Source organism: Triticum urartu, chromosome 7 (assembly GCF_003073215.2).
Source record: "Triticum urartu cultivar G1812 chromosome 7, Tu2.1, whole genome shotgun sequence".
Lineage (NCBI taxonomy): Eukaryota > Viridiplantae > Streptophyta > Magnoliopsida > Poales > Poaceae > Triticum > Triticum urartu.
Window position 1 is genome coordinate 22872192 of NC_053028.1, and position 13606 is coordinate 22885797.

Sequence of the window (13606 nt, forward strand, 5' to 3'; positions counted from 1 at the left end):
AGGGTCTGCACGCTTAAGGTTTCGATGACAGTTATATTATGAGTTTATGAGTTTTGATGTACCGAAGGAGTTCGGAGTCCCGGATGAGATCGGGGACATGACGAGGAGTCTCGAAATGGTCGAGACATAAAGATCGATATATTGGACGACTATATTCGGACACCGGAATTGTTCCGGGTGATTTCGGATAAAACCGGAGTGCCGGAGGGGTTACCGGAACCCCCCGGGGAAGTAATGGGCCTTATTGGGCCTGAGGGGAGAGAGAGGGCAGCAGCCCAGGAGGTGGCGCGCCCCCCCTCATGGGGAGTCCGAATAGGACTAGGAGGGGGGGCGCGGCCCCCTTTCCCTCTCCCTGTCCCTCTCTTTCCATCCCCCTCCCTATTCCTAATTGGACTAGGAAAGGGGAGTCCTACTCCCACTAGGAGAAGGACTCCCCCCCTCTCCTTGGTGCACCCAAGGGCCGGCCGGCCTCCCCCTTGCTCCATTATATACGGGGGCAGGGGGGCACCCTAGAACACACAAGTTGATCTTCGTGATCGTTCCTTAGCCGTGTGCGGTGCCCCCCTCCCTGATATTACACCTCGATCATATTGTAGCGGTGCTTAGGCGAAGCCCTGCGACGGTTGAACATCAAGATCGTCACCACGCCGTCGTGCTGACGAAACTCCTCCCCGAAGCTTTGCTGGATCGAAGCCCGAGGTGCGTCATCGAGCTGTACGTGTGTCAAGAACTCGGAGGTGCTGGAGTAAAGTGCTTGGATCGGTTGGACCGGGAAGATGTACGACTACTTCCTCTACGTTGCGTCAACGCTTCCGCTTCGGTCTACGAGGGTACATAGACAACACTCTCCCCTCTCGTTGCTATGCATCACCATGATCTTGCGTGTGCGTAGGAAATTTTTTGAAATTACTACTTTCCCCAACAGTGGTATCAGAGCCTAGGTTTTATGTGTTGATGTTATATGCACGAGTAGAACACAAGTGAGTTGTGGGCGATATAAGTCATACTGCTTACCAGCATGTCATACTTTGGTTCGGCGGTATTGTTGGATGAAGCGGCCCGGACTGACATTACGCGTACGCTTACGCGAGACCAGTTCTCCTGACGTGCTTTGCACAAAGGTGGCTAGCGGGTGACAGTTTCTCCAACTTTAGTTGAACCGAGTGTGGCTACGCCCGGTCCTTGCGAAGGTTAAAACAGCACCAACTTGACAAACTATCGTTGTGGTTTTGATGCGTAGGGAAGAACGGTTCTTGCTAAGCCCGGAGCAGCCACGTAAAACTTGCAACAACAAAGTAGAGGACGTCTAACTTGTTTTTGCAGGGCATGTTGTGATGTGATATGGTCAAGGCGTGATGAGATATAAGTTGTTGTATGAGATGATCATGTTTTGTTGAAGTTATCAGCAACTGGCAAAACCCTTATGGTTGTCTCTCTATTGCATAAGATGCAAGCGTCCAATAATTGCTTTACTTTATCGCTATGCGATAGCAATAGTTGCAAGAGCAATTGTTGGTGAGATGACCACGTGACGACACATTGATATAGATCAAGATGATGGAGATCATGGTGTCATGCCGGTGACGATAGATCATGACAGTACTTTGGAGATGGAGATCAAAGAAGCAAGATGACGATGGCCATATCATGTCACATATTTTGATTGCATATGATGTTTATATTTTATACATCTTATTTTTGCTTAGTTTGACGGTAGCATTTTAAGATGATCTCTCACTAATTATCAAGAAGTGTTCTCCCTGAGTATGCACCGTTGCCAAAGTTCATCGTGCCCAGACACCACGTGATGATCGGGTGTGATAGGCTCTACGTTCAAATACAACGGGTGCAAAACAGTTGCACACGCGGAATACTCAGGTTATACTTGACGAGCCAAGCATATACAGATATGGCCTCGGAACACAGAGACCGAAAGGTCGAGCATGAATCATATAGTAGATATGATCAACATAGTGATGTTCACCAATGAAACTGCTCCATCTCACGTGATGATCGGACATGGTTTAGTTGATTTGGATCACGTGATCACTTAGAGGATTAGAGGGATGTCTTTCTAAGTGGGAGTTCTTAAGTAATATGATTAATTAAACTTTAATTTATCATGAACTTAGTCCTGGTAGTATTAGCATATCTATGTTGTAGATCAATAGCTCGCGTTGTTGCTTTCATATGTTTATTTTGATATGTTCCTAGAGAAAATTGTGTTGAAAGATGTTAGTAGCAATGATGCGGATTGGATCCGTGATCTGAGGTTTATCCTCATTGCTGCACAGAAGAATTATGTCCTTGATGCACCGCTAGGTGACAGACCTATTGCAGGAGCAGATGCAGACGTTATGAACGTTTGGCTAGCTCAATATGATGACTACTTGATAGTTTAGTGCACCATGCTTAACGGCTTAGAATCGGGACTTCAAAGACGTTTTGAACGTCATGGACCATATGAGATGTTCCAGGAGTTGAAGTTAATATTTCAAGCAAATACCCGAGTTGAGAGATATAAAGTCTCCAAAAAGTTCTATAGCTAAAAATGGAGGAGAATCGCTCAACTAGTGAGCATGTGCTCAGATTGTCTGGATACTACAATTGCTTGAATCAAGTGGGAGTTAATCTTCCAGATAAGATAGTGATTGACAGAATTCTCTAGTCACCATCACCAAGTTAGTAGAACTTCGTGATGAACTATAATATGCAAGGGATAACGGAAACGATTCCCAAGCTCTTCGTGATGCTGAAATCGACGAAGGTAGAAATCAAGAAAAACATCAAGTGTTGATGGTTGACAAGACCACTACTTTCAAGAAAAGGGCAAAGGGAAGAAGGGGAACTTCAAGAAGAACGGCAAGCGAGTTGCTGCTCAAGTGAAGAAGCCCAAGTCTGGACCTAAGCCTGAGACTAAATGCTTTGGCTGCAAAGGGACTGGTCACTGGAAGCGGAACTACCCCAAGTATTTGGCGGATAAGAAGGATGGCAAAGTGAAGAAAGGTATATTGGATATACATGTTATTGATGTGTGCTTTACTAGTGTTTATAGCAACCCCTTGGTATTTGATACTGGTTCAGTTGCTAAGAGTAGTAACTCAAAACAGGAGTCGCATAATAAACAGAGACTAGTTAAGGGTGAAGTGACGATGTGTGTTGGAAGTAGTTCCAAGATTGATATGATCATCATCGCACACTCCCCTATACTTTCAGGATTAGTGTTGAACCTAAATAAGTGTTATTTGGTTTTTTCCGTTGAGCATGAATATGATTTGATCATGTTTATTGCAATACGGTTATTCATTAAAGTCAGAGAATAATTGTTGTTCTGTTTACATGAATAAAACCTTCAATGGTCATACACCCAATGAAACAAGTTCATTGGATCTCGATCGTAGTGATACACATATTCACAATATTGAAACCAAAAGATGCAAAGTTAATAATGATAGTGCAACTTATTTGTGGCACTGCCGTTTAGGTCATATTGGTGTAAAGCGCATGAAGAAACTCCATGCTGATGGGCTTTTGGAATCACTTGATTATAAATCACTTGATGCTTGCGAACCATGCCTTATGGGCAAGATGACTAAAACGCCGTTCTCCGGTACTATGGAGAGAGCAACAGATTTGTTGGAAATCATACATACTGATGTATGTGGTCCGATGAATATTAAGGCTTGCAGCAGGTATCATTATTTTCTGACCTTCACAGATGATTTGAGCAGATATGGGGATATCTACTTGATGAAACATAAGTCTGAAACATTTGAACAGTTCAAAGAATTTTAGAGTGAAGTGGAAAATCATCGTGACAAGAAGATAAGGTTTCCACGATCTGATCGCAGAGACGAATATTTGAGTTACGAGTTTGGTCTTCAATTAAAACAATGTGGAATAGTTTCACAAATTCATGCCACCTGGAACACCACAGCATAATGGTGTGTCCGAACATCATAACCGTACTTTATTGGATATAATACAAGCTATGATGTTTCTTACCGATCTACCACTATCGTTTTGGGGTTATGCATTAGAGACAGCTGCATTCACGTTAAAAGCGCACCATCTAAATCTGTTGAGACGACACCGTATGAACTGTGGTTTGGCAAGAAACCAAAGTTGTCGTTTCTCAAAGTTTGGGGTTGCAATGCTTATGTGAAAAAGTTTCATCCTGATAAGCTCAAACCCAAATCGGAAAAGTGTGTCTTCATAGGATACCCAAAAAGTTACTATTGGGTACACCTTCTATCACAGATCCGAAGGCAAGAATTTTGTTGCTAAATTCGGAAACTTTCTGGAGAAGGAGTTTCTCTCGAAAGAAGTGAGTGGGAGGAAAGTAGAACTTGATGAGGTAACTGTACCTGCTCCATAATTGGAAAGTAGTTCATCACAGAAATCTGTTCCTGTGACTCCTGCACCAATTAGTGAGGAAGATAATGATGATGATCATGTAACTTCGGATCAAGTTACTACCAAACCTCGTAGGTCAACCAGAGTGAGATCCGCACCAGAGTGGTACGGTAATCCTATTCTGGAGGTCATGTTACTTGACCATGACGAACCTACGAACTATGAGGAAGCGATGATGAGCCCAGATTCCGATAAATGGCTTGAGGCCATGAAATCTGAGATATGATCCATGTATGAGAACAAATTATGGACTTTGGTTGACTTGCCCGATGACCGGCAAGCAATTGAGAATAAATGGATCTTCAAGAGGAAGACGGACGCTGATAGTAGTGTTACTATCTACAAAGCTAGAATTGTCGCAAAAGGTTTTCGACAAGTTCAAGGTGTTGACTATGATGAGAGTTTCTCACTCGTATCTATGCTTGAGTCTGTCCGAATCATGTTAGTAATTGCCGCATTTTATGAAATCTGGCAAATGGATAAACAAAACTACATTCCTTAATGGATTTATTAAAGAAGAGTTGTATATGATGCAACCAGAAGGTTTTGTCAATCCGAAAGGTGCTAACAAAATGTGCAAACTCCAGCGATCCATCTGTGGACTGGTGCAAGCATCTCGGAGTTGGAATATACGCTTTGATGAGTTGATCAAAGCATATAGTTTTATACAGACTTGCGGTGAAGCCTGTATTTACAAGAAAGTGAGTGGGAGCACTATAGCATTTCTGATAAGTATATGTGAATGACATATTGTTGATCGGAAATAATGTAGAATTATTTTGTAAAGCATAAAGGAGTGTTTGAAAGGAGTTTTTCAAAGAAAGACTTCGGTGAAGCTGCTTACATATTGAGATCTATAGAGATAGATCAAGACGCTTGATAAGTTTTTTCAATGAGTACATACCTTGGCAAGATTTTGAAGTAGTTCAAAATGGAGCAGTCAAAGAAAGAGTTCTTGCCTGTATTACAAGGTGTGAAGTTGAGTAAGACTCAAAGCCCGACCACGGCAGAAGATAGAAAGAGAATGAAAGTCATTCCCTATGCCTTGGCCATAGGTTCTATAAAGTATGTCATGCTGTATACCAGATCTATTGTATACCCTGCACTGATTTGTCAAGGGAGTACAATAGTGATCTAGGAGTAGATCACTGGACAGCGGTCAGAATTATCCTTAGTGAAATAAGGATATGTTTCTCGATTATGGACGTGACAAAAAGGTTCGTCGTAAAGGGTTACGTCGATGCAAGTTTTTGACACTGATCCAGATGATTCTAAGTCTCAATCTGGATACATATTGAAAGTGGGAGCAATTAGCTAGAGTAGCTTCGTGTAGAGCATTGTAGACATAGAATTTTGAAAAATACATACGGATCTGAATTTGGCAGGCCCGTTGACTAAATTTCTCTCACAAGCAAAACATGATCACTCTTTGGGTGTTAATCACATAGCGATGTGAACTAGATTATTGAATCTAGTAAACCCTTTGGGTGTTAGTCACATGGAGATGTGAACCAATCACATAAAGATGTGAACTATTGGTGTTAATCACATAGCGATGTGAACTAGATTATTGACTCTAGTGCAAGTGGGAGACTGAAGGAAATATGCCCTAGAGGCAATAATAAAGTTATTATTTATTTCCTTATTTCATGATAAATGTTTATTATTCATGCTAGAATTGTATTAACCGGAAACATAATACATGTGTGAATACATAGACAAACAGAGTGTCACTAGTATGCCTCTACTTGACTAGCTCGTTAATCAAAGATGGTTATGTTTCCTAACCATGGTCAAAGAGTTGTTATTTGATTAACGGGATCACATCATTAGATGAATGATCTGATTGACATGACCCATTCCATTAGCTTAGCACCCGATCGTTTAGTATGTTGCTATTACTTTCTTCATGACTTATACATGTTCCTATGACTATGAGATTATGCAACTCCCGTTTGCCGGAGGAACACTTTGTGTGCTACCAAACGTCACAACGTAACTGGGTGATTATAAAGGAGCTCTACAGGTGTCTCCAAAGGTACATGTTGGGTTGGCGTATTTCGAGATTAGGATTTGTCACTCCGATTGTCGGAGAGGTATCTCTGGGCCCTCTCGGTAATGCACATCACATAAGCCTTGCAAGCATTACAACTAATGTGTTAGTTGTGAGATGATGTATTACGAAACGATTAAAGAGACTTGCCGATAATGACATTGAACTAGGTATTGGATACCGACGATCGAATCTCGGGCAAGTAACATAGCGATGACAAAGGGAACAACGTATGTTGTTATGCGGTCGGATCGATAAAGATCTTCGTAGAATATGTAGGAGGCAATATGGGCATCCAGGTCCCGCTATTGGTTATTGACCGGAGACGTATCTCGGTCATGTCTACATTGTTCTCGAACCATAGGGTCCGCACGCTTAACGTTACGATGACAGTTATTATGAGTTTATGTATTTTGATGTACCGAAGGTTGTTTGGTGTCCCGGATGTGATCATGGACATGACGAGGAGTCTCGAAATGGTCGAGACATAAAGATCGATATATTGGACAACTATATTCGGACACCGGAATTGTTCCGGGTGATTTCGGATAAAACCGGAGTGCCGGAGGGGTTACCGGAACCCCCCGGGGAAGTAATGGGCCTTATTGGGCCTGAGGGGAGAGAGAGGGCAGCAGCCCAGGAGGTGGCGCGCGCCCCCTCATGGGGAGTCCGAATAGGACTAGGAGGGGGGCGCGGTCCCCCTTTCCCTCTCCCTCTCCCTCTCCCTCTCTTTCCATCCCCTCCCTATTCCTAGTTGGACTAGGAAAGGGGAGTCCTACTCCCACTAGGAGGAGGACTCCCCCCTCTCCTTGGCGCACCCAAGGGCCGGCCGGCCTCCCCCTTGCTCCTTTATATACGGGGGCAGGGGGGCACCCTAGAACACACAAGTTGATCTTCGTGATCGTTCCTTAGCCGTGTGCGGTGCCCCCCTCCACGATATTACACCTCGATCATATTGTAGCGGTGCTTAGGCGAAGCCCTGCGACGGTTAAACATCAAGATCGTCACCACGCCGTCGTGCTGACGAAACTCCTCCCCGAAGCTTTGCTGGATCGGAGCCCGGGGTGCGTCATCGAGCTGTACGTGTGTCAAGAACTCGGAGGTGCCGGAGTAACGGTGCTTGGATCGGTTGGACCGGGAAGACGTACGACTACTTCCTCTATGTTGCGTCAACGCTTCCGCTTCGGTCTACGAGGGTACGTAGACAACACTCTCCCCTCTCGTTGCTATGCATCACCATGATCTTGCGTGTGCTAGGAAATTTTTTGAAATTACTACGTTCCCCAACAAACCCTGCACCCATTGAGGAGCCAGAACAGGAACCACAAAATGAGCCCCCACGACAATCTGTTTATTCTTGGGATCCAGAGATGACTGTCAGCCAGTGGCAGTCAGAGTCTTCTTCTTCATCACAGTATGATCCCAAGTATTCCTCCTCATCACAGTACGACGCCAACAACTATTATTATGGATATCCGCCAGGCCAGCCGTGGCCATAGACCAACTTAGGCCAAAAGCCTAAGCTTGGGGGAGTATGTATTTCTCACTGATATTACATTTATGTTCACGCACACTCGTTGCTATATGTCGGTGCTCATAATTTTTCACTGTAATATCCATGCTAGTTTATTTTCCTTTTCCTCCTTTCTTTTTGTGTGTTTGTTAAATCTTAAGAAAAACAAAAAATTAGTAGTAGTTTATTTATCTGCTATAGTAGTAATAATTAAAAAGAAAACCCAAAAAAAATATTTCCCGTTCTTCTTTTGCTTGTTGGGAGCTTTCCCGTGTAAATAGTTTTCTTTTCTTTTCTTTTCTTTGGGGGTCAGTAGGAGAAGACCATAATTAAATTGTTGAAGTGGCTCTAATATGCATTATTGTTGATTTAACCCAGAGCCCATATTGCCTTGTCTTCTCCTGTTTCTTGAATGCTCGTAGATTCCAGCTTAGTCCAATGCACGTGCACTCTTATTATTATTCACACCGTTCGGTCGTGCAAGTGAAAGGCAATTATGATGATATATGATGGACTGACTGAGATGAGAAAAGCTGGTATGAACTCCACCTCTTTTGTTTTTGTAAATATGATGAGCCCGTCGTTCTTGATTCAGCTTATTATGAATAAACATGTTTACAATGACAATTAGAGATCATAGTTGCGTGTGCCATGCTTGATTAGCTATGAGTTATAATGATTTACCTTGTGTGCCAATATGCTATTGAGATGACTATGATGTGGTATGATGGGGTGGTATCCTCCTTTGAATGATTTAAGTGACTTGACTTGGCACATGTTCACGCATGTAGTTGAAACAAAATCAACATAGCCTTCATGATATTTATGTTCATGGTGGATTATATCCTACTCATGCTTGCATCCAATGTTTATTAATTTTAATGCATGTACATGGCTGTTGTCGCTCTCTAGTTGGTCGCTTCCCAGTCTTTTTTCTAGCCTTCACTTGTACTAAGTGGGAATACTGCTTGTGCATCCAATCCCTTAAACCCCAAAGTTATTCTAGATGAGTCCACTATACCTTCCTATATGCGGTATTTACCTGCCGTTCCAAGTAATTTGTATGTGCCAAACTCTAAACCTTCAAATAAACATTTTGTTTTGTATGCTTGAATAGCTCATGTATCAACAAAGGTTGTCCTTATCTTCCGTGTTAGGCGGGTTATTCTCAAGAGGAGTGGACTCCGCTCCTCACTCACGAGAAAATGGCTGGTCACCGAGATGCCCAGTCCCATGCTTTATGCAAACTAAATCAAAATTAATTGCAAACAAAACTCCCTCTGGGACCTGATGTATGTTGGAGGCACTCGTTGTTTCGAGCAAGCCATGGATTGATGCTTGTTGGTGGAGGGGGAGTATAAACTTTACCATTCTGTTTGGGAACCTCCGATAATGTGTTTAGCATGGAAGATATCGCCATCTCTTAGTTGTTACATTGACAATGAAAGTATACCGCTCAAAATACAATTTATCTCTATTTCAAAACCGAGCTCTGGCACCTCTACAAATTCCTGCTTCCCTCTGCGAAGGGCCTATCCATTTACTTTTAGGGACAATTCCATTTCTGCCCCTAACTGGAACCCACTACTCAAATTTGCCCCTAATTTTAATGTGTGCTCAAATTTGCCCCTCTGCCGTTAGTTGCCCTTATAGAAATGCCCTTCTGCGCCGTTACCGTCTGGTCAAACAACTTTGACCATCTCGAAAAAATAGTAAAAAAAAGCAAAAAATCTGAAATTTTGTGGGACTGAAGCTACTCATGTGCGCAAGGTGCGTGCAAATTTTCGTGCTATTTAGACATACCAAGAGCACGTGGCAAAGGAAAACAATAAATCTGTACATCTTTGAATAGTAAATTCAAAAAAATAGAAAGAAAATTCAAAAACATATGAAATTTTTTGGCATCCAAGATGCTCGGGTGCACAAGGAGTGTATAAAATTTTGTTATCAAATGACATGCGAGGAGCTCTCGCAAAAAAACCAAAATAGTGTATTTTTTACAAGTTTTTTTAGACAAATTTTGTTTTTTTCTCCACGAGCTCCTACAATGTCCAAACACAACAAAATTTTGCACACACCTTCCACACCTAAGAATCTTGGATGCCAAAAGAATTCATATTTTTTGAATTTTTTTTCTATTTTTTTGAATTTACGGTTCACACACGTACATATTTACTGTTTTCCCCTCGCCGCGAGCTCCTAGAATGTCCAAACAACATGAAAATTTGCACGCACCTTGCGAACCTGAGTACCTTCGATCCCACAAAATTTCAGATTTTTTTGACTTTTTTTTGCTATTTTTTCGAGATGGTCAAAGCTGTTTGACCAGACGGTAACGGCGATCAAGGGCATTTCTATAAGGGCAACTAACGGCAGAGGGGCAAATTTGAGTACACATTGAAATTAGGGGCAAATTTGAGTAGTGGGTTCCAGTTAGGGGCAGAAATAGAATTGTCCCTTACTTTTATGTTGAGTCATCACCCTCTTATTAAAAAGCACTAGCTGGAGAGCACAGCTGTCATTTGCATTCATCACTATTAATTTATGTTAGGTGTGACTATGATTGAATCTCTTTTACCATGAATTACAATGTCTAGTCAGTCCTTGATCTTTAAAGGTGCTCTGCATTTATGTTTTGCGGTCTCAGAAAGGGCTAGCGAGCTACCATCTTGTTATATCATATTATGATTGTTTTGAGAAAGTGTTGTCATCCGAGATTTATCATTATGACTTGCTAGTTGATTATGCTATTGATACGAGTAATTGTGAGACCTGAGAATTATTGCAAATATGGTTAGTTATGATCTATGCTGAAAACTTGAATGTTGGCTTGACATAGTTACAACAACAAGAGCAAACAGAGTTTGTAAAAGTTTTTCTTTCTTTCTTTCAGTTTGTCAACTGAATTGCTTGAGGACAAGCAAGGGTTTAAGCTTGGGGGAGTTGATACGTCTCCGTCGTATCTACTGCCACCGAGGTCGAAGGGTAGCGTGCCGTCAAGGCCACCCCGGGATGTCCAGGCAAGCTCCACCCGAGTCGCCAAGACGAAGGCTAGCCGGCGGTCAAAGTTAAGGTGAAGATGGAGCTGCTAGAGACGAGTCCACCCGAAGCAGAAGTAATCCAAGATGATGCCTCCAAGGAGGAAACGGCGTAAAGACGTCGACACCATCCGACTCAGGGAACCCCTGGTCCGAGATTTCTCTCGGGATCTAAGAGCATGGGGGGTGGAGACAATACAAAAAATCGACGCCTTGAAGAAGGAAAATGGCACCCGCAGGCGTCATCGTCGTTGAAGATTTTCACTTGGCAGTGCTTGCATCTCCTCGCACCCGGAGCACGTTAGCCACCCACCACCATAGCCCATCAGTCGCGAGCTGAGATACGGGGTGCCGAAGAAGCAGCAGCACGCCGGGACGCCCTGGACGAGGCCCACCTGAACCCGCGGGAACAGACCAGAGACCGGCGACGGTCTCGCGAAGGCAGCCAACCGGGACCCCACACCAAGAGGCGCCGTCGACAAGCACTGATGCGGAAGTTTGGATCTGAGGGAGAGAAGCTACCCACGACGAGGCCGCGCAGCAACCACCGCCGGGAGAGCCGCCAGCACCCCAGACCAGGGGCAGGCCCGCGTGCCCTGGCCAGATCCGGCCCGCGCGTCACGACCCAGCAACCTCCATGTACCACCGAACAGATCTAGGTTGCGCTGCCAAGAGGAGCGACCGCCGGAGAAGGGCACGCCCATGCCACAGTACGCGAAGGAGTCCAGCAGTGGGACAGAGCAGCCGGAGGGCGGGGCTTAATGCAGAAACGGATTTGGAGGTGGAAGGGGAGAGGAGCTCGCATGCCAGAGGGCAGGACCCCGCCGCCGCCGCCGTCGCGCGGGGCTTAGCCCGGCGACCTCATCCGATGACGGCTAGAGCAGGGAGCGGCGGGGGGAGGTGGCTAGGAGGTGGCGGCGGGGGGCCTCCGGAGCCGCCGAGAGCGACCCGGGAGGCGACCAAGGCTTGGGCCTTGGGGGGCGTCACGTCAAAAAGAATAAAAAAGGCTTCGGGGCGGTATGTACAGAAATAAACATTCAGGTTCCACTTCTGTAAAAAAAAAAGAGCAAATAACCACCAAAATACCACTGTGAAAAACCAAAGTGCCCAAATAGCACTTAAGTTCAGGTTTTTCATACCAAAAAATAGTACTCCTTCCCAAAAGATTCTATTGTCAAAAAGATTCTGCTAGTCAACGGTGGATGAAGCTGTCAGTTTTTTCGACCTTCCCAAAAGTACCCTTCATCTGTGAGCGTGTGCGATGATGCCCGTGGCCATTGAGACTAGCTTGTGTAGTACTACTGGTCAACGTGGACGGAGATTGTTTCGTGGACCCGAGCTTCAGCCACGGCTACTGTAAGCGGCAAGCAGGCCGCCCCACCGCTGTATCCACGCCGTGGCTAGTGACATGGAGCCGCCGCTCTGCAGCACCGCCCGCCGCGCAGTGCGTGCCGCCACGCCCGACATTGCCGTGCACTGCCAAGCCGCCGGCCAAGCGACGTGTAGCGATGCATATGGGCATCACGGAGACGGATGCCGTAGGCCTGGAATGGCAGAGCGGCGCATGGACTCAGGTTGATCTTGCGAAGCGGCTGTGGAAGTTGTTGAGTATATTGCGTACGTATATGTTTGTGTATAGGACCTATTTCTTATTTTTTCTGTATAGTTAAGATTGTGGCCCATCTATGTACTTATATATATATGTGTGTTTGGTGCATCGATCAATATATCATGATTGCACAGCCTACATTTTGCCTTTCTACATGGTATTTAACGCAGCATAATCCTAACCCTAAGCCGCCGCCACCGCCGCGCCTCTATGCACTGCCCCAGCCACCGCTCCTCCCTGTCGCCGCCATCAGCCGCCGCCGCCGCCGCCGTCCTTCCGGTCGCCGCCGCCGCAGCTGGTTGCCGCCGCCCCTCCCCACCACTCCGCCTTCCGCCGCCGCCGCCTCTCCCCGAGGTCGTCGCCACCGAACGCCGCTAGCTTCCGCCCAGCTCCCGTCCCACCCCCGCCCTCCCTCCCGCACCACCTACCCGTGCCGCGCACCCCACCTCCAGCCCGCGCCGCACCACCTCCCAACCCGCGCCGCACCACCTCCCAAGCCGCGCCGCGTCACGCGCCCCAAACCCTAACCCTAGCCATGAGCTCCTCTTCCACCGTCTCAAACCCGTTCGCTGGTCCTGATGTCACCTTCGCCCGCAACCTCAACATCCATGAGTGTGTCCCGGTAAAGCTTGATCAAAACACCGCGTCCTAGTCCGCTTGGAAGCGGTATTTTTTGCTTGTGTTCCGTGAGTACCTCCTGCACGGCAACGTGGATTCGGCGCTCATGAACAACGACGAGGAGTGGATGATTCTCGACGCCACCATTATCCGCTGGTTCTACCTCACCATCTCCAGCGACCTCTTCCACACCGTGGTGGATGACGACGACGACGCCTACGCGGTCTGGACCAAGCTCAACGGTCTCTTCACCGACAACAGGATGCAGCGCAAGGTCCTTCTCCACGGTGAGTTTTATGGGAGCCAGCAGCTTGACTCGTCCGTCGACGATTTCTGCATGCGCCTCAAGAAGCTTGCCG

General features: G+C 45.6%; 1 protein-coding gene across 1 annotated transcript in view; it reads left to right on the forward strand.

The window, feature by feature from the left end:
- LOC125518200 (chaperone protein ClpB1-like) overlaps positions 1 to 13281 on the forward strand; it is a 16676-nt gene extending 3395 nt beyond the window's left edge. The window contains exon 7 of the mRNA XM_048683123.1: positions 12818 to 13281. Within this exon, the coding sequence (XP_048539080.1) occupies positions 12818 to 13281 (464 nt within the window). The remainder of the gene's footprint in view (positions 1 to 12817) is intronic.
- Positions 13282 to 13606: the final 325 nt, after the last annotated feature.